The sequence below is a fragment of the Podarcis gaigeae genome (assembly GCF_964106915.1).
Source record: "Podarcis gaigeae genome assembly, chromosome: 14".
Taxonomy (NCBI): domain Eukaryota; kingdom Metazoa; phylum Chordata; class Lepidosauria; order Squamata; family Lacertidae; genus Podarcis; species Podarcis gaigeae.
The window spans coordinates 24,101,017-24,128,743 of record NC_139690.1 but is presented as its reverse complement, the minus strand read 5'-3'; the positions used below and the strand labels follow the sequence as shown (position 1 = coordinate 24,128,743).

Here is a 27,727-nt window from a genome sequence, read left to right as displayed (position 1 = left end):
AAGAAAACACCTAAACAAGTTTTTGTTTAAATGAAAACCTGTCGACAGGCCTTAAGCACCGAAAGGCTGTTCCAAAATCTTCCCATCTCTGCCTGTGTTTGGAAACTCAATCCCACTGCATCCCATGGCAGCAAAACTCTTCCTCTTTGAGTCCCTTTCAGTTGGAAGATGCAAATGTTTGCTTAGTGTCTTCCATAATAACTTTAATCTACAGAGTTTCTTGAAAAGTTTGCCCTGTGTATTTCTGAGTAAAATGTATTTTAATGCTTTCACTCCAAGATTTTTCACAGCTACAAGTATGCAAGTCCCTCCCTTCCCAATTCTTGGAAAATACTTAAATGTTTTTGTTGCCCTCCTCTTTTTTTCAAAAAAAGTGTAAGACACATATACATTAGGGGTAATGTAAGTTGAGTGGTTGATATTGTCCGGCCTCACAAGGAATGTGCACATCATCTGCCCATAAAGAGGGAACTGGGCATATTTTCTGCTTAATATACATAATTCCAACAGGTCTTTGGGAACATGCATATGTTGACTGGAATATTACCCTAACAGACATAAATCTTTAAAAATTGTTTGTGTGTGTGATGAAGAAGGTCTTGGGGACCCTTCTCTGGAACCCCCAACTATCTGAGCTTTTTTGATCTAACTCACTTTAAAGACAACTGTGCACATTGCAAGAAGTGTACAGTGGTACTTCGGGTTACATACGCTTCAGGTTATATACGCTTCAGGTTACAGACTCCACTAACCTAGAAATAGTACCTCGGGTTAAGAACTTTGCTTCAGGTTGAGAACAGGAATTGTGCTCCGGCAGCGTGGCAGCAGCAGGAGGCCCCATTAGCTAAAGTGGTGCTTCAGGTTAAGAACAGTTTCAGGTTAAGAACGGTCCTCCGGAATGAATTAAGTACTTAATCTGACGTACCACTGCATAATGGGTGCTGTGCATAGTAATCTATAGTACTGTGCTGATTTTTATCCTATGATTTCCCCGACTATTCTTGCATCAATTTACAAGAAAGAAATTGCATTCAGAAATCATCAAAAGGGAGAGGAAATGTAGGTGAAATTATCACATGTGGAGTGCAGGGTTTCCCTCCCCAATTCGCCTTCCTTTTGTGGTTGCCAAGGTACCTGGCCCATGCATTGAGGGGCAGATCCAAGATGGCAGCCAGCAGAAGGCTAATGAAGGAGCTTGAATAAATCTGCCAATAAGGATTGAAGAATAGCCAAATGAATGAATCTAACCTAGTGACTTGTCAAGATCTTATTGCTCCTGACAACCCTCCTTTGATGGGGTGCATTCAGAATTGAAATTAACTTTCCAGCAGAGTATCCACTCAGCCCTCCCAAGATTATGTTTAGATCAATCACCCTAACATTGAATGCAGTGGCCAGGGGGTGTTTGAGAGTGTCTGTTCTTTCATTCTGCAAATTATCTCACCAATGCTTTTCATCCTGCAGTCTCCCTGGGTGCTTGTACTACAGATGTACAGCTTAGGGTGGTGCTATTGTGAGATAACTCCTCCCATAGTGCTTCCCAGATCAGGAAGCATGGGCCACTGGGGAGGCTGGAGAAATGTTTACTGGTACGTAAACTCTTCTGCAGATGAAGGAAACTTTTGTGTGTGAAATTGGAGGACAGATTTCAGCACAGCACTACTAAAACAGTTTGCATGTTTTCTGAAACGGCTGCTGCACATTAATTCCAACCCCTTTTGCTTCTATTGGTTTTAGGTGTAAAGTTGATGTTAGTGCGCTCCCTGGAAAACAGGCCAACCATTTGGAATTGCCCTTGGAGAAACAGCCTGGGTCCCTGTTGATGGTGATCTCTGTCATTCCCTGCTCAGGAGTTTCTATCTCTGATTTGTGCGTTTGCCCTCTGGGAGACCCCAGTGAGAGGAAACAACTTTTCCAGCGCTATGTGAGTTCAAAGACCTCCCCTTCTCTTTAAGGAAAATCAGGAGTGTGTGTGTAGAAGGGAACTGCACCAAAAAATGACGTCAAAGCCCAGATCCTAATCACATGTCTGTTAATGGGGGAATGAAGTATATCTCACACTAAATATTATGGCTGGTGTGATATAATCAATTGTCTGTACAGTTAGCCCCAAGCCATATGGGTGGTTTGCATTTGATAGTTCTCAAAACAGTAATTTCCTTTACTATTACAGAGCAGGAGAGAGAGAGAGAAAGATCTTTCTCCATCTTCCCCAAATTTGTTTCAGCTCTGTTTTGCACTTCCGATGTGACAATTGGCTATCAGATCAAGTTTAGTTAATTACAGAATGAGAATGGGGAAACTTTCCCATCCAAATGTTATTCGACTCCAGTTCCCATCAGCCCAAGCCAGCAGGGATAATAATGGGAGTTGCAGTCCGACAATATCTGAAGCGCCACATGATGCTCATCGTCACATTAGAGCACTGAACAGGAGCAGCCTGTGCCACTTAAGTAGGGTAGGTCACTGGTTTTAAATACATCCTTCTTGTGGGGGAAAAGAGGGGCAGATATGAAGAAAGCATAGCCTTCTTGCTGACATGCTTGCTTTCTATATGCAGGGAGTTTTTCTTTCCCTTTTTTCCCTTCCAACTAGGGGAAACATTCAAATATGAAATACTCCCAACCATCCCCTGCATTGATGCAATCCAGGAAAATACCCTGGATTGTAAGAGTGAACACAGCTGGTTCTTGAAATCGGATTGACTCTCTGTGCCATCCTGGGACACAGCATATTTATAGATTCATTTAGATTCCATTCTTCAACATTTCAAGCAAGCATGGGACAGCCGTGCATTTTTCTGTGCACTTGTATGTGGTGGGGGGAAAATGCCAGAAACATTTAGAGTTGTGTGAAATATAGGGTACAAAACAATCCAGAAATTTCCTTTCCAATACAAGGAGGAGTTAAAAATGACAGCTTTCTTTTTAAAAATGTTCTGTGCTATTGTGCTTTTCAGGCATTTATTTTTATGCAAATAGAACGAATGCAATTTTAAAACAGCTATAGATATTCAACTGCAATGTTGTCATCACCAGAAAATAAATTAGTCATGAGTTTATTGTTCAGGGGACTTGGGAGGGCAAGGAAGAGCCTTGAGCAGATCATAATTAAATGATTTCTTATAGTTTACTTACAGAGCTGTTGTCTAAATCACTATTTGGCCTTGCATAGAATTTGTTCTTTAAGAAAGGCATAATACAAATGCGTAAATAAAATAAATGTTTAAAAATATTTTAACTTCTTCTGACAATGTTTTCATTGCAGTGCATAAGGAACTCTTTCCATAACATAAAGGATATTGGATTTTTGCAAGTCAAAGTATTAAAAGCTGCTGATCTGTTGGCTGCTGATTTTTCTGGTATGAAATATTGCTGATCTAGACTTTAGATTATTTCCCCTAACATGTTATAGTAGAAGTTCCCAGCGTTGACCCCTTTTTTATCTTATGAAAAATAGAAAATACCAAAGAGAATACATATATGATAGTGGCATTTTTTTTAAGTGTATGAGTCTTTCATATTTATTTATACAGCATGATCACATCTTACATGTGTTAACTTGTGTGATTTCAATGATACACATTTGAAGGCAGGCTGGCTGAAATCATGCAAGTTAAATCCAAAAATCTCTTTTTGCACTGGGTTCCTCTGGAGGTTACCTGGCATGCAGGAGTGCCAGCTTGGCCCCACGACTGTGGGTACCTGGGGCTGTGGATGCCATGCAGTATGCATGGGATTGGCACCAAAACTTGTGGGTGCCTGGCCCCTTCATGAGGAATTTTGTGGGTGCTCTGGCACCAAGGGCCCCAGGGAGTTGGCACCTATGCTAGCATGGAAATAGATTTTAAGCTCTCCATCTTGCTTGCTGGGCAAGAAGAAGAGTTTGAATTTAATATCCCACTTTGTTACTACCCTAAGGAGTCTCAAAGCGGCTAACCATCTCCTTTCCCTTCCTGCCCCTTAACAAACACTCTGTGAGGTGAGTGAAGCTGAGAGACTTCAGAGAAGTGTGACTAGCCCAAGGTCACCCAGCAGCTGAATGTGGAGGAGCGGGGACGCGAACCTGGTTCACCAGATTACAAGTCTACTGCTCTTAACCACTACACCACACTGGTTCTCAAGGTTTGCTTGGTGAACTGGCTGTGGAACTAATAAGGATTCTCTTTTCCCCTCACCTGCTAGCCATTGGGTCGCTCCAAGGTTTGGGTACATGTGATTTTCATGCATATGCAGAACTCTTAGAACCGAACCCCCTTGTAAGATGTGATCATGCTGTATTTCAAACTTTTCTAAACTGCTTAATATTTTTCAAATCTCTAAGCATTGTGAATGGTGTACAATGTAAAAACAAGAGAAGAAATGAGATGGTGCACCTGCATCAACACAAGTGGACACCTTCACCTGCCTCAACTGCAGCAAAACATGTCTTTCCCATATTGGCCACAGCAGGCACTGCAACCTTCCATCAGGTTGACTTCACCCGCAAAGGCACACTCTTCCATGGTCTCCCGAGACAGGCGGATGCTAACAAGTCCTCTAAACAATAAATACGGGTTTCAATCAATAGAACAGTATGAAAACATAAAAACAAATAAAACTGATTTAGGGGGCCCACACACAGTATACCAGGGCCCAGTGTTATGGGTCAGGGAAAACCTGGCTTTAGTATATGTAGTAAGATTCATATACACATTAACACAGAACGAAAGCAAACAAACATATTGTTGTGCTGAAATTTGTCCTCCAGTTTTTCTGCAGAAGAGATTTTCATTTTTACATAGTATGTTCAGGGCACAGTAGAATGCAATCTACAGATGTACCTTGGATCCTGAATGCCCTGGATCTCGGACATTTTGGCTCCCAAATGCTGCAAACCCTGAAGTGAGTGTTCTGGTTTTTGAACGTTTTTTTTGGAAGCTGAACGTCCGACGGGGCTTCTGCGGCTTCTGGTTGGCTGCAGGGATTTCCTGCAGCCAATCAGAAGCTGCAATTTGGTTTTCTAATGTTTTAGAAGTCGAACAGACTTTCGGAATGGATTCTGTTTGACTTCCAAGCTACGACTGTGCTATACAAAGTAGAGTCACACTTGTTGCTCCACCCACATTTGCCTCTTACTCCACCCACTACTGGTACTCATCCCCTAATGCTGAAAAGTTTACACAATTTCTAAGCTGCCTTTCATCTAACATAGATCCCCGCTCGATTTATAGAAAAACACACACAATATAAACATGATAAATTATAAGGTTGCAAAACATTTTTCAGCAACGACAATGCCCCACATTTAAATAAGTAAAGAAATAATTCACACAGCGACAGCACCTCCTTGAGTAGACTGTTGTAAGGAAAATGCTGCGTCTTTAACGTGCTGGGGCGGTAAATGAGCGAGTTTTGCAAGGGAAGGATACCATTTGCGCAGCGCTGTTTTCTTGTTTTGCAATAACTTATTTCCCTGCAGCAGAGTCATTTTCCAGTTGCCCTCACATAGCCCTCTGCTAGCTGAGTAGAACTTTTCAATAGTTGAAAGGTTTTCTAATATGCGATTCCTGCAACTCAAGCAAAAAAATGCATTACTGAAAAGGCTATATTGGAAGCTCTGAAATGAGGAAAAGTGTCGTCAAGCAGTTTACCAAGATAACTGGCAAGTTTTTCTTCAGTGGTCAAATAATGTACTAACAAATTATATATCTGGCTTTCCTTCCCAGGAAAAAGTGACCCCTTTTGTGTGTTGGAGCTGGGGAAAGGCAGACTTCAGAGTTACACTGTTTACAAAAACCTTAATCCAGAATGGAACCAGGTCTTCACATTGTAAGTGGATTTGCATCTGAAACTTTATTTTAAGGTAGTTATTTGCTAGCCTTCATTGAAAGATCCCATAGAGCAGGGTTAAAACTAGTTCACAGAACTTATCAAGACAATTTAAGATCAGCATTGATTCAAGAGTCATAGAAGCTTGCCTACTTCTGTATTGCAGAGGGGTTTTGCATAATTTTTTTCCTAGAATCTACAGCAGCACAATATATTATTAGAATTAATTATCTGAGGCCATGCAAAGAATGATGCTATTTAGCTTAGATGCCAGTGATGTCAAAATGTTTAAGTCGAAATGCATTTTTTCAAAATACATCTTTTGCAACCTTCCTTCGTCTATTACCCACCTTTAACCAGCAGGGCTTGGGGTGTGCTACAGTAATTTAAAACTCAGAATATCAAACAAATTACAGGAATAGAGTGCTTCCTGAAAAGATACACCTCTTAAGTTTTAGAAATTTTTTATGTGACATAACACACTGTGTTTGCATTGCAATGTTGTAAAACACATAAGGTATTTTGGTTATTATTGTATGCCCTATTGGCCTCTTGCCATAGACTTCTTTTTTGTGAACTTTTAAATTCTTACATAGACATACATTACGTTTGTTTAGATCTTGACTTTTGTCATTCCTTTGTATCTGTGAATCTCACCAGCCCCGTTAAAGACATCCACGATGTTCTAGAAGTGACAGTGTTTGATGAAGATGGAGATAAGCCTCCCGATTTCCTGGGCAAAGTTGCGATCCCTTTACTGTCTGTGAGTTTTTCTCTTTGGCTCTGTGTTATCGCTCCTGCCTTGATGGTTTCAGTGGGATATGGCTACCTAGCCTGTTGTGTGTAGGAACTGTGCTGAAAAGAACAAAATGCTTTGTGATTCGTAAGCTTCAGTCAGTATTTATGATGGTCCTTTATGTTGCAAGTGGGGTAGCCTTTCAGTCAAATACTGTGATTAATTGATAGAAAGAGAACGGAGATAACGTTGGCTCATCAGCTTGATTTCCCTTCGGAATATAATATTATGCTCTCTCTTCTTTCTTCCCTTTATTTTTTTGTACTCCAGGTGAGTAGTACCAAGTGAGTTGCTACACATTTTTTCTCCAGGTGGTTTCAGAACTCTCTTAGGTGCCTGTTGTTGCCAATTTATGAGTGAAAATGGGCGTAATATTTAAAGAGAAGTCATGAGTGTTCTTCCTTTTCATAGTTAGGGCACCCAGTGGTGGATGATGTCCTCTTGGTGCCCAGGGCAGGTGTGCACAGCTGTGCTGGGTGGGGAAACAGGGTATGGAGGGCAATATGAGGAGGACACAGCAAGACAGGCATGCATTTTCTAATCAGTCTGGATTTGACTGATTGGAAGGGTGTGGATCTGTTGTGTCCTCCTGATGCCCTGCCAGCCCCATGCTGTTTTGCGAAGCTGGGGTGTGCAATCAGGCTCACAAAGCAGTGTGGGGTTGGTGGGGGCAGTGTGAGGAGCAAAATGCGCCCTTGAAGAAACCGTGCCTGGGGAAATGACCCCTCCCTCACCCCGCCCACGCTATGCCTCTGAAGGCATCTTCTTCCCTTTTGTGGCATTTTGCATGACAGATGTGCATTCAGTTCCACAAATCGGGTCCTCCTTTAAAGAGGGCACATATTGCGGTGAGACCTGGAAAACCAACACCCTTTGTTGTGGGTAGGTACGATTGGTCAGCCACAAGACCCGATTGGTAGGTCCCTCGAAGTTGGGTGCAATATAGCCAATGGGCACAGTCCAAATGGTTTGAGGGACCTATTTATGCCCATGCACGTGACCCAGAGCGTCCTCTGTTGGCTCGTGCATTGGAACACCCGCCCACCTCTCCCTACTTTTAGGGCTTGCACTTGACTTTGCTATGCCGTCGTGTGTCGTCTGTCATTGGGATGGGGGCATGGCAGGAATTTCCCCCACTTGGCTGATTGGCTGTTGCCATTGGGGTTTCGCCTGCCGCGTAGCAAATCGTCACAACCTGTAAGGTTGCGGATAGGCTGTGGTTCAGGTGATAGGGATGGGAGAATGCTCTCGCCATCCCTATGTGAAGGGTATTCAGTTAAAGGAATCCAGGGACATGATGGTTTGGTCAACCCCTGAGAGGGGGTTGTGCCCATGCCTGAGTCCAGGGGGACATTTGGGTGGCAGAGTTAGCCCATTCCTAGCTTTCCACTTATCCAGGTGTTCACCCTTGGCTGACCTATGGTGGAACCCTGGGTCAGCGCTATCTGCATGGTAGGGAGCTAGTCGAACCAGAGCCAATGCAACAAGTCACTTTCTGTAATCAATAAAGTTGTGGCCTAAATTCTGCCAAAAAACAAACCAAAAATTTGAGTCAAATGTGAATTTATTTAGGGGGGAGGTTTCTGTGTTTGAACACACAAAGGCTGGGTCAGCAGTTAGCCTTGCCTGTCGTTAATGGTGCTTATGGTGGGATGCCAAGGGGTATTTATGGGGTGGGGTGGGCATTTGGCATTACCAGAGTGCTTTAACAGTAAATCCATCTTCCCAGGGAACTCTGGGAATTGTAGTTCTATTGGGGGAATAGGAGTCTCTTAACAATATTCTGCACTCTCATCAAACTACAGTTTCCAAGATTCTTTGGGTGGAAACCACGACTGTTTAAAATGTTATGATACTGCTTTATAACGTTATAGGTTTGAGAGGGTCCATTTGGATGATACCCATGAGTCCCTTTGAAACCTGTAATCCTCTGTATATCAGGTTAGAAGCTATAAGTGGAAACATGCTGAACTGGTCAGACTAGTTGTTTTGAAAGATAATGGCCTTAGTTGGCCTGTTAAGTACTATCACTTGCATATCTGAAGAGGTTGTCCTGTTGCCATAGAGACACACGGATGAACTTTCCCCTACATTACCTGGCTGGAGGCCGCATCATCCTAGAATAGAGAACAATACACTAAGGAGGGGGGGGGGTCTGTGTGAGAGAGTTTGGGCTGATGCTCTGTGGCGGACCCAAAGCTGTGACTTAAGGCTTGACCCCAGTGGGAAAGCAAAATCTGCCGGGGTGTAAATGCTGATTGTATATATGTGTAAATAAAACCATATGTCCTGCAGATACAGTCTCTGTTGACCTTCATTCCAGGAAAACTGAACCCTGGGTAAGCACAGGTACTCTTGAAGTCTCTTGCTTATTGGAGATTGGGGTTTCCTCAACAATACATATAGTACCTTGGTTGGATGCAAGCCTTAATTTTTTAGATTAGAACGGTAGTTTTATCACTTCCAAGCTTCATATTCCTCTTTCAACCTTGAACACAGCACCACCGCCCCCTTTTTCACAATGTCCTTGACTTCGGGACTGCATTAAGCCCCTTCTGTATAGGCTATAGCTGCTCAATGCTTGCTCAGACTTTTTTTTTTGGAACGGCCTGCATCATGTGACGGGCCGTTTGATGTTTACAGGGAAGGAACAACTCCTTAACATCTTTTATTCAATTTTTGATGACTCTGTTAATTTCTCCCTGAGTCCTCGTATCCCTGATGTTACTGGACAGGAGCGGTGTGAGCAGCTGGTCTCCTGGAGAGCAGGCGCCTGCCAAATGGTCTATGCGAGAGGCAGCCGGCTGTGTGAGATGACAGTGAGAAGATGTTAGATTCTGATTCCACCCCCCCCTCCTTGATTTTATAGACATTTGTCAAGTGTCCCTCAGGATTTGCATAACAAGGCAGGCAAGAGGAGGCAGCGGGAGGGGAGGAGAAGTCTCTCTCTCTGTGTCTGCAATGTGAGAAAACTCCAAACTATTTCGTCCAGTTTCTTTGGCCACATTCACACCATACATTTAAAGCGCTATGATACCCTTCTCACCATTGAATACCTCCTTCGTTCTTTTAGAATGGCAATGGCGCCCACCTGAGAGGTTGCGGTGAGTTCTGGGTGGGGAAAAAAGGCCTACCTACCCCCCTCACAGAGCTACAATTCCCAGAGTAGCTCTTCACGGGGAACTTTGGGAATTGTAGCTCTGTGGGGGAATAGGAGCCTCCTAACAAGTCTCACTGTTTCTTTCCTGGCAACTAAAGATATGTAACATAGGCACCAGGTGAGCCTCCCTTAGGAAATCTGGCATATAGTTGGCTGATATATTTTTGGTATCTTCTGGGACCATAGGCCATGGCATTCGAAGGAGCTTGGAAGTCTGAACACAGTGTATTGCGTGACGAGTTTCCACCCCCCACTCAGTGGAGGCGGCAAAAGAGGGAGATCCCCAGTCGTGCCTGCGTTAAATAGGGCAGGCCACGCTCCTTGAGCCAGCCGATTGGCTGTTCAGGGGGTGACGCAGCCAGGGATTCCCTCAACCACGTGGAGGCTGAGTGCTAGCTGCCACACATGGTGGGGGCGTGAAGCCCGCAACACCACCTCCTTTTGCAGGGCGGAAGTGGCTTACTTTCCAAGTGCTGTGGGGAGAAAACAAGACCTCCTGTTTCTTCCTGTGAGATCTCGGCGGCCATTTTGTCCATCGCAATTTCACATGCTCTCTCGCACCTTGCTCTCATCCCAAAAAAGGGGCTGCAATCTTGTGCAGCACCCAGAACCGCATGTTTTGGGGCACCACACAGTATCTGGGCCAGAGCAAGGTGCGCAAGCCTGGGAGTGCGTCCCGGAAGACACATGTTCCGGTTTTGTATCAGAAAAAGTTGGAACGTATGTACAGTGGTCTTCGGCATTTTAAATATTCCACATGTTTCACATTTCGTATCTACAGCAATCTTGCAAAGATGGTTTCAGTATTGCAGAGACGGAGGAGGTAGGTTGGTTGGAGACTGAGAGATTGTGGCTTTCCTAAATTCATCATTGAATTTATGGGGTTTTTGGTAGTAACTTTGCTTCATCAGTTGTCCGGCCAAACAACCTATTGCTATCTGGAAGAAAAATAACTATTTAAAATTGTAAATAACTGGAGCGAATGATTCCCTACTGGCTGGTCGGGTTCTGGAGTGTGCTTTGCTTGTTGGCTCTGTGTTATGTTTTAGACTTGTTTCAGTAAAGAATAATACCCCTAATGTGAAGCTGGACCCTGATATTTTAAATCTCTGCTTTTGTTTTCTTAGCCAATTATGCTCTTTTAAAGCATGATCTCTCCAATTTAAGAGAAATTCAAGCAGAGTACTGTTTAGCCGTTGAACTGATGCCTGTAGCAGAATGAGGTGCAGAAGCCCCAAAGCTGGTATTTAATCTGTATATTAAATAGGAATTGGACTTTCCCTCTTCTATCAGCCAGCATTCACCCCACTGTGGTGATGAGCAGCACTCAGAGGCTTAGGAGTTGGATGCAGGCAAAGCACCTTAGGATGAAGGATGCTCATGCAGGATGCTCTGTGGGAATCTCTTTGCCTCTGCTCATGCTCCGCTTGCAGATAAAACAAAAGCACTGTCTCTCCAGCGTGCACCCTATAGCATTGCTGTGAAAACTGAAGCGCACTTGGTGATATTCAGCTGAGATTCTTATCTTTTTCTCATTTTTTTTATTTCTTTCAATTTGCAGATTAGAAATGGTGAGCAAATTTGCTACACACTGAAGAACAAAGACCTGGAACTTCCCTCAAAAGGTGCCATCTACTTGGAGCTGGATGTTCTATTTAATCCTGTAAGTCGAATGGCTTCAGAGAATCGCCCTTTTCCTAGGAACATAGGAAGCTGCCTTACAGAGCAGATACTCTGCCAATGAGCCTGGCCTACCTCGCAGGCTTGTTGTCTGGATAAAATGGTTAGGGGAGTTTGGTGCTAGGAGATCTAGTAATCTACACAAGTCTGGATGGGTTAAAAGAGTTGGTTGCTGAAGTACCAAACCAAGATGGAGCATCTGAACATAAACACCAAAGTCATGCAATTATTTATATTCTTTCAAAGGTAAAAGCCAGTATCAGAACCTTTTTTCCACGTGAAAGGCGGTTTTTGGAAGACAACCGCAAGTTTTCAAAGAAGGTATGTTTGTGTCTCAGCTGGGATTGTCTTTGTCCTTTTTGTTGTGGTTTTAACAAAATTTTGTACATAAGAAACAATAGTTTGTGGCCGCAGAACATGAAGGCTTTGTTTTAAACATAAGGAGAGTTCCAAATTGGAACTCTTTAGTTTGTTTCATATATACAGTGGTACCTCTGGCTACGAACTTAATTCGTTCAGGAGGTCCATTCTTAACCTGAAGCCGTTCTTAACCTGAGGTACCACTTTAGCTAATGGGGCCTCCCACTGCTGCCATGATGCCACGGCGCGATTTCTGTTCTCATCCTGAAGCAAAGTTCTTAACCGAGGTACTATTTCTGGGTTAGCGGAGTCTGTAACCCGAAGTGTTTGTAACCTGAAGTGTGTGTAGCCCGAGGTACCACTGTACATCGACTGCTTTTTGGTCTAAGGGCTCCCAGACAGTTGCACAGCCTATTGATACAAAAGAGAGCTGCAATAAATAGACTAAAACAATCAAAACACTATAAAATAGCAAAATCATCAAATCTCCACCAGTTGTACTGAATCTGCATTCAGACTCTTACTACAGATGTGGCTCCCCAGAAATCCACCTCTCACTTGCAAATTGGGTTAACTCACTTACATAAATTACATGCTCCAGTCTCTGACCTAGGAGCAAGTCAACAGCCAGTTGCTCACGGGGAGTTCCCTTAGCCTCATTGCATGCCAAAGGAGAGACCCAAAAGGGTGACCTCCTCTATCGAGCAGCTCATTTGGTGTCAACTCACCATCCACAATCACTTCCAAATAAATACCATGCCCCCTGCCCCTGAAATCAGCTACAGCTGTGGCAAAGTTTTTACTCTTGACAAGTCAGGCTAGGTGGCCACACTGGCGGAGGAAGGGGGTTGCAGGGGTGCGGTCTGCTCTGGGTGCCATCCCTGAGGGGGGCAACATCAGCGCACCCCACACTTGCCATGCCCCCTGGACGCTTGCCGCGGGAGGCTAGTGCCCAGCTAGGGATGCTCACTGTTTGGGCAGCTAGCCCTGCCCTCGCAGGCTGGCTAGCCCCACCTCTGCGCCACTCCGGGTGTCGGAGCAGGTAGCTCCGCCTCTGGGTAGCCAAACCTTGCCTCTACAGCAGGCTGCTGTTCTACAGGTACAGTGGAAAAGGGCTGGGGAGGCTAACGTTGGTACCTACCTCCCAGCCAGTGATCGTCCTGCTGTGGCTACCTGCCCCCCTTCAATAATAGTTGTCTCCTATCATTTTGTCCTTTAGCATTGGTGGAATAGTCAAGGAGGAGTAAATAGATTTGTTGACACATTCCAAGCACACAGACTTAACTAGAGAGGGCATTTCCACATGCAGAAAGGTTAGATAGATACGCAAGAGCTTGCTTTATTTATTTATTTGAATTTTTTTTATCATGCCCCTGTTCCTTTTTGTTTTGTTTTTAAAGTCCTCCTTGTTTTGAATCTTCTTTTCCCTCCCACCTCATGCTCACCAGATCTTGTCGAGAAACGTTGACCGTGTGAAAAGAATCACTATGGCAATATGGAACATGATACAGTTTCTCCAAAGCTGCTTTCTATGGGAATCTCCCGTCAGGAGTGTGATAGCATTTGTGGTAAGTGGCTAAGCCTTCTCACAGAATTAAATGTGTTCTCATAAATGACTTTTCTCAGTAGATGACTGTGAAATGCTCCTTGTTATGATGGGCTGTGTATGTGTCTGGAGGAATGGGCTATTTATATTTCACAGAGCCATGTGGAGTTGAATTGCACCTCTATTTGGAGGTCTAAGTCTAATTTGGAGATAAAGAACCATAGGGAGGAAGAGCTTGGGCTTTGAATTTGTCCCCCACCCTCAGTTAACAGCATTTGGAAAGCAGACTGAGGGAGCAAACAGGTCCCCTGGTCACATTCTTTCCCACTGTGGCAAAATCTCTGTTCAAATTATAGAAATTGGGTTGCATCCAATGACATTTTGCTCAGAGTAAACCTATTGAAATTAAGGGGCCTAAATTAGATATACTCATTAATTTTAATTGGTCTACTGTGAGTCGAACTCAGTTGGATAAAAAGCATTTCCCCTACATTGGGATATATACATATAAACTAGCATGTGCAAATTATTTGCAAATCTGTCCCCTTTCTTGGCAATGGAAGAGTAGTCACTATTAACTCTAGGGTAAAGTTTACATTACATTTCCAGGCAAGCATATAAATCCTGCTACAAAATCTAGTATTAGGTGCAGAATCAAATGTCCTGATAACATATTCAAAACCAAAAGTTCCAAATGGATATTTCCAGCTGTAAGAACTAGAAATTGTGTAGGCAGTGTCTGGTAGATTGTCAATATTTGGGGATGGGTCTATCGACATCCATATAGCAGCTGGCCTTTCCAAAGTTGTGCAGAACAACCAGGAACAGGTAAATCTGCTTATTTATTTGTATGCAAGCAACAAAATTGCATTTTGATGCAAAATCTGGTGTGTGGCCTTACATAATATACGTACACAAACACACTGAAATCTTTGCACATAGTCACACGTCATAGACAAATATCTTGCCTACACTTGGCCCTAATGTGATAGCTTTGCCTATGAGCCCCTACCTGTAGCAGCCATTGACCAAGTCAGTGAGAGCTAGTCTTCTGTTTGCTCTTAACAAGGTTGTCATGTCACCAAATCTGATTAGCTGCACTGTGCTGTGACACCAATACCATGTTGTGGAAGCGGTGATGGGACCCTTTTCAGCCTGAAGGTCACATTCCCTTGTGGGTAACCTTCTGAGGCAGAGGGTATGTTTCAGTGATGGACATTGCCTAATATGAGCAACAGATTTGATATATATGCCTTTGTATAGTATAAAGTACTAAGGCAGCAGGACACAGGTGGCACTGTGGGTTAAACCACAGAGCCTAGGACTTGCCGATTGGAAGGTTGGTGGTTCAAATCCCCGCGCTGGGGTGAGCTCCCAGCTCCTGTCAACCTAGCAATTCGAAAGCACATCAAAGTGCAAGTAGATAAATAGGTACCGCTCCAACAGGAAGGTAAACGGCATTTCCATGCACTGCTCTGGTTCACCAGAAGCGGTTTAGTCATGCTGGCAACATGACCCGGAAGCTGTACGCCGGCTCCCTCAGCCAATAAAGCAAGATGAGCGCCGCAACCCCAGAGTCAGTCATGACTGGACCTAATGGTCAGGGGTCTCTTTACCTTTACCTTACTAAGGCAGCAGTAGGGAGCCCTTTCCATTTCAAGGGACACATTTCCTCATGAGAACCACATACCAGGGCTCGGTGTGGGGAAAGAGACCAGGCACAATCATCTCTATCCTTCCCTCACCCAGGCAAACAAGAGGCGTTACCACACATTCCAGCCAGGTAAAATGACAGAAGGAAGTCTAAGAGCTGGGTCAGAGAGGGTTTGTGAGCCTGGGGAGCATGGCCTGGGAAGTGTCCCAGTCAGGGGTTTAGCAGTCTGCGGTTGCGCAGGGGGAGGGAGGTCACTGTCAGGCTCCCCCTCCCTCACGGCTGGCAGCCAGCAATGGGAAAACAAAAAGTTCTTACCATGTTATTTTATTCAAAATTCACAGAGAGAGATGGACTCTCAGATAATGGCGTAGCTCCAAGTAAAGTTCCACCCCTCTGTCTCTCCTGTTCTACTTCAACCCTGCGCTAGCTGACCTGCGCTTTTTGCCTCTGAGCTTTCTGTTCTACTACTCTCAATGCACATCGGGTCCTGGAGGGGGGTTCAGAAATGCTTTCCAAAGACACTGAATCTGTCAGCTGTCTCTCCCCTGGTGCTTTTTCTTCCTGCTACTCTCCCAATATTTCCTAGCTCTTCCCCTCTGCAGCCTCTGAACTATGACCTTCTGCAAACCGCTATTCTAAATCAACAATGTCCTCCTGTTCTTGGGAAGGTTCAGGAAGGGGTGGGTGGTCTTCACCATTCCTTCTCAGTCCAGTCCCTGACAGTCACAGACTCATTACTATTTCTGCAGCAAGCCCCCTTTCTGCAGTGTCCTGGAGCCCCCCAGTCAGCCTGAAAGGGGCACTTTTTAGCCATGGAGAAGAAGACTTCTCACCCTCTGTGCTGACTGGGGTTCCTCACCCCTGCAGTAGAACAAGAGAACATTCAGCACTGTCCTGTTTTTTTAAAAATTATTATTCATATTACTTAACTGTATATGGTTGACCACTGATAAAATTATCTTGGTGTGTTATTGAAATAAATTCTCAGTCTTGATTCAGAGCCACTTGCTCATTTTGCAGAAGTTTGTGTTCTGGTTCTAAATTGTGACCTGCCCTTAGTGGGTGGATATGATTCTGGGCTGATTTGTCAGGATATGTTGATAGACCTTTTCCGTTCCATCTCTGAGTTTCTGCAAAGCCTCGTTTTCTTTAAATTAACGGTTTGGTTACACCCTAGCAGCTCTTGGGTGTGCCACTTGCCAGAATAATGCAGGAAATAATTCTGCCCTGATTCTCATCATCTTTGGTCGTTCTCTCACTCTTTAGCCTATATTGGTTGAAAATAAAAATAGGAAAGAGTCTCATCAGCAAGTCCCAGCAGCCAAAATCCCACTGTTGTTTTTTTCAATTGTGACTTCAAATCCACATCCTCCGCTCTCATCCACACACACACACACACAAGCACACAAATTCATATATTTAATTTATATGATTTCATTTAGGAGTCTCATCCCACAAAATATCTTGAAGCAATCTCACAGTTAAGAGCCTCAATGACAAAACAATTAGCAACAATTCCATATATATTTTCATGATCTCTTTGTGTTAATAGATCATCTATTAACGTTTAGTTGTTTTTATAAGGATGCTTTCTGTCTTCTGATGGAAACAGCTGGCTAGTATCGTGGTGGGCAGGTACATGACTAGGATCTAGGGATGGCTGAACCTGTAAATTTTCAGTTTCTCTCGATTTCTCATTTCCCCCAATCATGAGCTCATTTTCATTTCACTATCAATTTGTATGCCACCTTTCTGTGTTACTATACCCAAGGCAGTTTAAAAGCTGAAGAAACAACTAAATAGACAGCAAAGATCACACACGTAATAACAATCTGATCCAATGCAAAAAAATTCAGTCTGTTGCATTCCTGTATGAGTTTGCAAACTTTTCTTTAAAAAACCCCAAAAGTGCATGAAAATTTATACACATTTTTGTGTGTGCTTCTCCTAATGAATGCAAAAGTGAAACATATTCCAAGATTCCTCCTTTTAATAGTGTTTGGGAAGTTGCTTTGAATTGCCTTCTAAATCTCTGCTGAAAAGCTCCCTCTGCAGATTTTTGGTCCTGAAAGTTACGCCTGCCACATGGAGCTAATTGCTACCACTGGGTAATACATATTTTAAAAACATTTTAAAGGTAAATTTTAAGCGTTGGATTGCTGTTGTGGGGAATTATGCATCGTTGCACATTCTGCTTATAATTTTTTCTTCGGAATAATTACCCCTTCTATTGACAGTTTGCCAAGTATTAATGGTAATTATGCCATTTAATGAAATTACAGTTTTCTTAATGCAATTACTGTAATATGAGGGAAATTAAAAGGACGTTGTATTTGACTGTCTCTCCTCCACCCTTACTCCAGCCCTTTAAAAGTCTGTACAGACAAGTTTGTATGCAAGCTGGGGCTTTTTCTTATGAAATATGCCTTACTTGAATGAAGGCTTAAGCGGCCTCACCAGCTTTGATGATACAGGAGGGTAAATAGAGAGAACCAATATGAGTTTTCTACAATACTAGCTCTACCATTAGGCAGAGTAAGGCAGCCACCTCAGACAGCAGATATTGAGGGTGGGGCCCTCAGATGGAGGACATATTCCCATCACCAGTTTTGAACTAAGTCAAAGGGTTTTTTTTAACCAGTCCAACTGAATTCTAAACGTGAAATCAGAGGGCACCATCTGGTAGCAGACTTCTTGATTTCCTACTCTCACAAAACAAAATAAAAATCATGTTCATCAGCTAAAATAGACTTGGTCACCTCACCTCGAAAAAACTCCCCTGTAGAATTGGAAAAGTTTAGACAAGGGCAATGTTCAAGGGGATGGAGTAACTCTGTTATGTGGAAAAGTTGCGGCATTTGGGACTTTTTAGTTTAGGGAAAGAGGGAGGCGGGTGGTGCTGTGTGTTAAACCACAGAGCCTAGGACCTGCTGATCAAAAGGTCAGCGGTTTGAATCCCTGCGACGGGGTGAGCTCCCATTGTTCGGTCCCTGCTCCTGCCAACCTACCAGTTCAAAAGCAGGTCAAAGTGCAAGTAGATAAATAGGTACCACTCTGGCGGGAAGGTAAATGACATTTCTGTGAGTTGCTCTGGTTCTCCAGAAGCGGCTTAGTCATGCTGGACACATGACCCGGAAGCTGTACACCAGCTCCCTAGGCCAACAAAGCAAGATGAGCGCTGCAACCCTAAAGTCGTCCACAACTGGACCTAATGGTCAGGGGTCCCTTTACCTTTACCTTTAGTTTAGGGAAAAGACCATCACTATTGACCACATATAAAACCTCTCAGTTCAGAGGCAACATGCCACTGACTACCAGCTGCAGTGGGGTCACCTATGGCAGAACACTATTTATTTATGGCATTTATGTCCCATGTTTTTCTCCAAGGGGCTCCAGATATGGCACACATGGTTCTTTCCCTCATTTAACTCCCACAATAACCCTGTGAGCTCAATTGAGAGTCAGTGACTGGCCCGAGCTCACCCAGTGAGCTTCATGGCAGAGTGAGGATTTGAACCCTGGTCTCTCAGGTCCTAGTCCAGCACTCTGTCAAGGAGCCATCAACGAGCCAGGTCAACCACAGGGCAGGCACACATATGGGAGGCACAGAATGCAATTAGCTCTTTATTAACAGAAAATAACAATGCAGCAGAGTCCTCCAGCCTGTATTAATCCAGCTGAGATGTTACTGAAACTGACCACTAGCTGCATCCTCTCCTTCTAGCCTTTCAGTCTGGATCCTTCCCAAGCAGACAAAACCTGCATTGATGGGGTGAGCTCCTCCTCTGGGCCTGCCTGATCTGTTGCTCAGCAAATGTGCAAGTCTCTCCTTGAACAGGGTGTCAGAGGGGGAGGAGAGTCAGCAGGACTGGGACAGTCTGTGCTCACACTGTGACTCTCGACCTCTAACTATGTCCTGGAAGGGCCTCCTTCTCTTGACCGCCTTTGATCACTCAACCCAGCTCCCAGCTTGTCTCTTCTGCAGATTTCTCTTCAGTCTCCCACCACCAGAATCTGGTATCTAAATCTTCAGAGCCCACCCAACTCCCACCAATCAATCTTCCCCATTTAGCCAGTCTCTGACACTAACCAGTACCCCACCATACAACTGCTATCACCTTGTGGGCTTCCCATAGGCATCTGTTTGTGGGATTCCCATAGGCATTTAGTTGGCCATTGTGGGAAACCATAGCATTGTGGGATGCTGGACCCTTAGCAGGGCTCTTCATAGGTATCATATGAAAAAGCTTTATATGTCTCTCATGGTCTGTGTACATGGCCTCTGATGTACATCTCTTCCTATTCGATAAATTATAGCCCTTCTCCCCATTACAAACATATGGTCATCCCCCATTATTTTGCACGCTGTCACGAGTGTCACAGCCCCTTTGGGTAAAACCCAGGAGGGCAGACTCTGGTGGAAGGTGAGGAGGAATGGGAGAGGGAGGCTACAACACAGGAGCAGAGTGGGAAGGTGGTGGTCCCCTTCTCCTCTGGTGGGGGCTGAAGTGCTGGCTCCTCCCTCCCCTCTGGTGAGCATCACCAACGTTTGGGGAGGTAGATGATCTCCAGGTTCTGGCTGGACAGGATTTGGAGGGGGAGGCAGGTCTAGTTCTGTCTCCCATGAGAAAGTGGTGCCTCCAATGAACATATTTATATTTTCTGTGCATGCAGAGTTGTAGCTTGGGTGGGCCACACAAGTGGTACAGATCCTATATATGTCATATTTTTGCTGCTCTGAACATTGCAACTTACCCATAAGAACACAAGGAGAGCCTGCTGGATCAGGCTTTTCATATTTATCTAGTGTTCCACACTGGCCACCCATGATCTCTCAAGTGTGCTGAGCCACAAATGGTGGATACCTTTATTTTTGCGCATTGATGCTGTGGTGCTTGGGAAGAGAGAGCAATAAGGTGCCTTTAGAAACATGGAGTGATGCTTTTGATCCAACTACCTCGGTATTGTCTACAGCAGGAGTCAGCAAAAGTTTTCAGCAGGGGGCCACTCCACTGTCCCTCAGTTTGCCTACCCATGGCCTACACTGACCGGCAGTGGCTTTCCAAAGTTTCATGCAGAGAACATGGAGATGTCAGAGACTGAACCTTCTTCATGCAAAGCAGATGATCTACCACTGAGATACAGCCTTTCCAAAGCTAACCTTTGTTCCATTTTGAATACTCTTCGTGGCTTGCTAGTCCTGCCTTTCATTTTGTTTTGCTGATTTGGTCCACCCTCCTGGTTCTTAATAACTTGTGCAAGCATTTTATGGCAGGAAGGAAGAACTAAAAAACCCAAACCCAGCAGAAAGGAAACAAGGAGACAATTCAAACTGCTTGCATTGCCCTGAACTGTCAGAGAACTGAGCTCAGTACTTACATTGCCAACTAGCTAGCTTGTGTGTGTGTGCGTTGGTTGGTTTCCGAAGCTTCAGAGCTTTATCATTTTTGTTTCTAAGCTGTCATTTTTATTAGTCTCCCTGGCTGTTCTCTTTTTTGGACTCAGTTAGATGGTGCGTCTTCTCCATTGTGCGCCTGGGCTTGGCAAGCAGTGGGTCCTTTTTACTGCCATATGAGGTGGGCGTGCTTGCGGCAGTAACCTGTAATTATACCCACCACAGGTGACAGTTACAAGAGAACGGCGGCAATAATTTTAGCTGCCTGATCTGATGTTTTCTGGAGAGAGAAACCCCCCATCGTGGTCCCTTCACCCACCTCTGTGGCTCAGTGCTGTCTGTGAGCTGTTTTTCACTCGCCTTGAATTGTTCTGTGTTTTTTTACTCACCATAGTTGCCAGAATTTATTTTTATGTACTGCATCTCTTTATTTTAATACCCATAAAATGCCTATTGATGTTTGTGGTGGCAGTGAGGAGAGCTTCTATAGTACAAGAATGGATGGGGAATACTAGCCATGATGGCTATGTTTTACCTCCAACATTGGCAGCTGTAGGCCCCTGAGTATCACTTTCTGAGAATAACAGGTGTGGAGAGGACTCAGGTCTTGCTTGCAGGCATCCCAGAGGCATCTGGTTGGCCACTCTGAGAACAGGATGTTGCACTAATTGGGCCTTTGGCCTGGTCCAGCATCACTCTTCCTGTGTTCTTATGGGTTATTGCATCTTCCATGGGAGAGGCTGATTTAGGACATGGGAAACAGCTGTGTGCCAAGTCAGACCATGTATCTCAGGATTGCCTCTGAATCCCACTTGCCAGGAATCATGAGTGGAGAGAGTGGCTGTTGCACTTAGGTCCTGCTTGCAGGCTCTCCACAGGCATCTGGTTGGCCACTGTGAGAACAAGGATGCTGGACTAGATGGGTCACTGGCCTGATCCAGGAGGCTGTGGATATGTTCTTATGATCTGCCAGGGCTCTTCTTACATTCTTCCTGTGCTTTGTGTCAGGAGATGCATTTTGGTTCCCTCCTTGTCATTGGGCCACCAGATGTTAGGGCTGACAACACATTTTCCTCCAACACAACATTATGTGGTGGTTCATTTTCCATCCTGGGAAATCATTCCACTTGTTTCTCGATAATCAGATAATCACTTGATAAAAAAATGGGCTCACCCATTTTCATCATATTTGGGGCTGCAGTGTGGGAGTGGTTGTGAGGAAATCTTTATGGGTGCATGAAAGTCCCAGCACTTTTAGGTGAGGGTTCTTAATATATGACGAGGTAGCCAGGGTCTCCCTCTTTCTTTCCCTCTCTCTTTATTAAAACCTTAAAGCTAAGGCAGAACTTCCAAGTGGTGGTGTGGCTACATTAGGCAGGCAAACTGCCGCGAGCTTTGAAAATAAGGGTCAGAATGCCCTATGGGAGGGGGGAATAGAGTGCTCTATGACAGGTGTGCACAATCATTGTCCCTCCAGGTATTGTTGAACTACAACTTCCATCAGCCCTTACAAGCCTAGCCAATAAGAATTGCTGCCATCATAGGAGAAGGAATGTTTCTGATACTGATATTCCAATATTTTGTTACCAGTACCAAATATTTTGTTGGCTTCTCTGTATAAACTATCAGCATGTCCCTCATTATGCTGTGTACAGTTCTGGTTGCCACAACTCAAAAGTATACAGTAGAGTTGGAAAGGGTTCAGAAAAGGGCAACCAAAATGATAAAGGGGGTGGAGGGTCCACCCTATGAGGAAAGGTTGCAGCATTTGGGACCTTCTAGTTTAGAGAGAGCAATGACAAACCTAGACAGCATCTTAAAAAGCAGGGACATCACCTTGCCAACAAAGGTCCGTATAGTTAAAGCTATGGTTTTCCCAGTAGTGATGTATGGAAGTGAGAGCTGGACCATAAAGAAGGCTGATTGCCAAAGAATTGATGCTTTTGAATTATGGTGCTGGAGGAGACTGTTGAGAGTCCCATGGACTGCAAGAAGATCAAACCTCTCCATTCTTAAGGGAATCAGCCCTGAGTGCTCACTGGAAGGACAGGTCCTGAAGCTGAGGCTCCAATACTTTGGCAACCTCATGAGAAGAGAAGACTCCCTGGAAAAGACCCTGATGTTGGGAAAGATTGAGGGCACAAGGAGAAGGGGACAACAGAGGATGAGATGGTTGGACAGTGTTCTCGAAGCTACCAGCATGAGTTTGACCAAATTGCAATGGAAGACAGGCGTGCCTGGTGTGCTCTGGTCCATGGGGTCACAAAGAGTCGGACACGACTAAACAACAAGTTTAGAGAGAAGCTGAGTTAGAGGTGACTTGTTAGAAGTTTATATAAGCATGCATGGCATCAAGAAAATGGATAGAAAAAGGGTTTTCTCCCTCGTAACACTTTTCCTCATGGACATCCAATGATGCTGAATGTTGGAAGATTCAGGACAAATAAAACATAGTACTTCTTTATGCAGTGTGTACTTAAACCATGGGATTCATTCCCACAGGAGGTAGTGATGGTCATCATCTTGGATGGCTTTAAAAGAGGATTAGGCAGATTCATGGAGGAGAACCCGATCAGGGACTACTAGCTGCAACAGAGGCATTATGCCTTTGAATGCCAGTGGCTAGGAATCGCAGGTGAGCAGAGCACTGCAGGGGGTGAGGGTGCTGTTGTGCTTGAATCCTGCTTATGGGTTTCCCACAGACCATGGTGAGAACAGAATGTTGGACTAGATGGGCCACTGGTCTGATCCAGGAGGCTGTTATGTTCTTATAAGTGGTATGTGTGCATGCACATGGAAACTTACAGAGTGTAAGAGGGAGACTTGGAGGAGTGTAGCCCACTATGGATACCCTATGAGTAAGGGTTAGCCCACCACCTGCTCACACAGGCCAGATTCTGTTTCTTTGTTAACATAGTGTCCTCCAGAGGAGGCCGGGCACAGAGCTGAGCGAGGCACGGCTTCAGTGGCCCACTCCTCCAGATCTCTCATCCTCCTCCAGACAACGTGATGTCATCTGTGTGCCCCCTCAGTCTTGGGGGCAACTTGACACCTCTGACAGGGCTGATGGGAGTCTGCAGTTCCAAACAGGTGAGGGACACCAACTTGGCAAAGTCAAGAATGCTGAGAATTATCCATTCTGGCTTCTGAAAGAAAGGAATTTCCATAATAATTTCTGTACACTTTAACAGGACTATGGCCTATTTTTCTTAACTCTACAGAACTGATGGAAAAGTTCCATGTAGCTCAGTTAACTACCGTATTTTTCGCCCTATAGGACGCACTTTTCCCCCTCCAAAAATGAAGTGGAAATGTGTGTGCGTCCTATGGGGCGAATGCAGGCTTCAGGAAGCTATCCACAAGCCTTGCAAGCCGGCGGGAGGTCCCGCGGGCTCGCAAGGCTTGCGGGCAGCAGCCTGCAGCCCACAAGCTCGGGGGACAGCGGGGAGGCGGAGCGCCGCCACCCACCTATTCCCAGACCTGATCTGGAGGCTGGGGGGGGGGAGAAGCAAGCTTGCTTCTCCCCATCACCAGCCCCACAAGCTCGGGGGATAGCGGGGAGGCGGAGCGCCGCCACCCAGCTATTCCTGGACCTGATCTGGAGGCTGGCGGGGGGGGGGAGCAAGTTTGCCTCTCCCCCCCTGCCAGCCCCACAAGCACGGGGGACAGCGGGGCAAGCCGCTGCCCCACGGAGGCTAGAGAGGCTGTCCCTGAAGGCAGAAGAGGGAGACGGAGCGCTCCGTCTCCCTCTTCTAGCTTGGGGATGGCTGCGCAAACCTGGGGGGAAAATAAAATATTTTTCCTTGATTTCCCCCCCCCCCCAAAAAAAAACTAGGTGCGTCCTATGGGCCGGTGCGTCCCATAGGGCGAAAAATACAGTACATATTGCTATGTTGATGACAGAAAAAAATGTATTTTTTCCCAGGGCAAGTCGTTTGGAAACCTTTTGGGTGACAAGAGACTAATAAATTTAATTCTTTTTTTTAAAAAAAAGTTTTAATTTTTTTTATTTAATGAAGTTAAATAAACATCTTCCACCCCGCCCCCACACAATTTGCTACCCCAGTTTGGGGCTAGTTGTGAGCACATTGTTAAGGAATTCACATGAAAGGCTCTGAACACTTGAAATGAATCTTGAGTCAATGCTAAGAAGTGTTCATTTATTACAACTGGCCTAGTGAAAATGCTTCATTCTATGTCTGGTGGGAAATCCTGGCCCTTACACACTGCACACACACACACACACACACACACACACTTCCAATTGAGTTCCCTGTTAAATAACTTTGTGAAATAGTCTAGAAGCATCAGCCATAATCTTTATACAGTTTTCAAGGAGGGGAGAGGTGGGAGATTCCTGTAGGTGGCGATATACAATCACAAATGGGGGGAAAGTCCAAAATATTATATCCCTTACACCCTTTGTTGTTATTGCTTCTGGTTCATTCTGGCAGAATTGCTCTCTCGTCTCTCCCCCACCCCCAAGTTATTTTCTAGCCCCGTTTGCTTATCTGTTGCTTCAGCCTTGATCTGCAGTACAACTTGTACAAAATCTTGATAACTGGATGCACGTTTCGTCTTCAGCTGTGAGGCTATTTGAGCTGTGTTAACATACAACTAGGGACGCAGGTGGCGCTGTGGGTTAAAGCCTCAGTGCCTAGGACTTGCCGATCGAAAGGTCGGCGGTTCGAATCCCTGCGGCGGGGTGCGCTCCCGCTGCTCGGTCCCAGCGCCTGCCAACCTAGCAGTTCGAAAGCACCCCCGGGTGCAAGTAGATAAATAGGGACCGCTTACCAGCGGGAAGGTAAACGGCGTTTCCGTGTGCGGCTCTGGCTCGCCAGAGCAGCGATGTCACGCTGGCCACGTGACCCGGAAGTGTCTCCGGACAGCGCTGGCCCCTGGCCTCTTGAGTGAGATGGGCGCACAACCCCAGAGTCTGTCAAGACTGGCCCGTACGGGCAGGGGTACCTTTACCTTTACCTTTAACATACAACTACTGAAATTCTGATAGACGGGGGGCTGCGTGGGTTTGCCAACCGATCAGCGAAGCACCAAAACAAACAAAAAGTGAGCAGGCTTGACAGGGTTTTTGTCAGGGACTAGGAGTTCTCTTCATCAGGTAGAGGAGGAGAGTGTAGAGAATAAATAATACATATAACCCGAAGGAGAAGGGTACACAGAAACCCTACTATCAGATGAGCCCGGGGAGCCAGGATGTGGCCCTAACTTCCCTGGAGGACTCAACTGCAAAAGACCCAGAAAGATAAGAAGCCACTCTGCTCTTTCGCAATAGGCGAGGAAGTTGGGCCCTTTTAAGTCAAGTCAAGTAGTGTAGTGGTAAATTCAGAAATTGTCACAGCTGAGTGCTCTCATAGCCATACCATTATACAACCTTTTAAGATTATACAACAATCTTATAATTACACAATAATTGTACTTATGGGTGCATTGCAACAACCATTGCAGCTCTCCACAGGTTGACTTTCAGCTAGATCTACTATTTTCTGGGCAAATGATTTGGAGTGCTCATATATCTTCTTTTGAAGCTTTGAAGTTTCATTGTATTTGACATAACTTGCCACACTATTCTCTGGAAACCGAAGGACCTTGTTTTTGCCTGTGTTCCTAAATGCTTAGCTCTGGAGCGTATGGGATAACTTCTTTCCTGGTTGCCTTCTCCAGATTGACCCAAGGAGCCAATCCTCACTGGCTGACTCACCTCTTTTCACTGTGTTTGGTTCCAACCAGCACAAAAGGTGAGACGGCTTCTTCTCAGTGGCTAAAGGGCTCCACCTTTCATGCTGATTGGCCAGCCCTAGGATGCTGGAGACATGAACCCTGTTGCAGAAATAGTAACAAGTCTTTAACCCTTGGCCGCTGCACCTCTGGTTAAGCAGGACCTGATCCAGAAGGACTGTGCATTGTTCTTCATACTGATATTATGCAGAGAGCTCAGCCTGTAAGTGGGATTGTGGGGTGGGGAATTTTGGTTCAGCTCACATTTATATTGTGACTCTACCTAATTCGCACTTCCTGAAACAATAGGTGAACTGCCATGCAGCCATCCTTTAAAATTCTCACTTCCCTGAATTTTGCAATGCAATTCTCCAACCAGGCAATACGCTCCAAAATGTATCTAATACAGATAAATGTACACAGGAATGCTTATAATAATAATTTAAAAATATGTACATTGGGCAAAATTGCATGCCTCTGTGTGTATGTGTGTATGAATGAAATAATCTGCACTAAAATGCTAACAAACTTTTGAGAACCTGCCAAGACAGTTTACAATTGAATGGAGAAAACAAAACCCAATATAAATACGATTTGAATAGTAAAATTAAGCAACAAATGATAAAATAGCAATGTGCAACATAAAAGAGGAAAAACCCCATCAAACTCATAGAAACAGCAGTAAAATCCTCAATATCAATAAATAAAATTATAGGCAAAAATTAAAAAAAAACCCTTAAAGGTAAAGGTAAAGGTACCCCTAATGGAGCCTAAAAGTTAACAAAGTTGGTTCCAGACAAGTATTATTGAGGAGATGATTTTGTAGCTGGGGTAGCTTTGTACATTTAGACCCAACCCTCTAAAATGCCATGGTGGATAAGACGGTACTCTCTGGGTGCTGTTAAACTCCAGTGCTCATCAGCCCCAGCCGTCATGGCCAATGGTCTGGGAGTTGTCATCTAGCAATATATGAAGGGTCACAAGTTCTCTATCCCTGGAATAAACTATATGATAACAAGTTTGCCCAGGCAGGCCTGGAAGTGGTGAGTTGGATTCCCTGAGTTCCTTGGAAGATGTGTCAAATGGTATAAACACAATTAATTAAAGGAGGTGTGGGCAATCTGTAGCCCTCCAGAGATGGTTGGAGTCAAACTTCCATCAGACCCACCCAGTAGGGTCAATGGTCAGAGATGGTAGGAGCTGTAGTTCAACCATAACTGTTGGGTTGCCCAACATTGGCGATTGGATTCAAGCTACTTCTAGTGAATTGTGAAATTTGTTGGTTTTAGTTCATTATTTGTGGACCAGTAGCCAGTGGTCTTTCTCAGTATGAGGTAGCTTCATATGTTCTGATGCCAGTCAATGATGTCTTCTTTCCAGTGTTATCCCTTTAATGTGCACAGACCCACCTGTACAACATAGAACTGTTGTCAAGTGTCCTTGAGTCTTTGAAACAGAGCAGTGGTGTCTGTGTGTGTGTACAAAAAAATGGGCCAGTTTCTTTTTAATCATTCATATATAGATCCCTCCAAAACTGTGAGACTCCTTCTACTACGATAAGCATTTCATTAAATGGAGCAAGCATTAAGA

At 44.7% G+C, this 27,727-nt stretch overlaps 1 protein-coding gene across 4 annotated transcripts in view; it reads left to right on the top strand.

The window, feature by feature from the left end:
• Positions 1-27,727, top strand: part of MCTP2 (multiple C2 and transmembrane domain containing 2) — a 111,123-nt gene that overhangs the window by 48,253 nt on the left and 35,143 nt on the right. For all 4 annotated transcript variants that reach the window (XM_083713123.1, XM_083713125.1, XM_083713124.1 and 1 more), the window contains exons 11-17: positions 1,738-1,924; positions 3,268-3,361; positions 5,708-5,810; positions 6,471-6,573; positions 11,328-11,429; positions 11,693-11,767; positions 13,255-13,374. In XM_083713123.1, the coding sequence (XP_083569249.1) occupies positions 1,738-1,924; positions 3,268-3,361; positions 5,708-5,810; positions 6,471-6,573; positions 11,328-11,429; positions 11,693-11,767; positions 13,255-13,374 (784 nt within the window). The remainder of the gene's footprint in view (positions 1-1,737; positions 1,925-3,267; positions 3,362-5,707; positions 5,811-6,470; positions 6,574-11,327; positions 11,430-11,692; positions 11,768-13,254; positions 13,375-27,727) is intronic.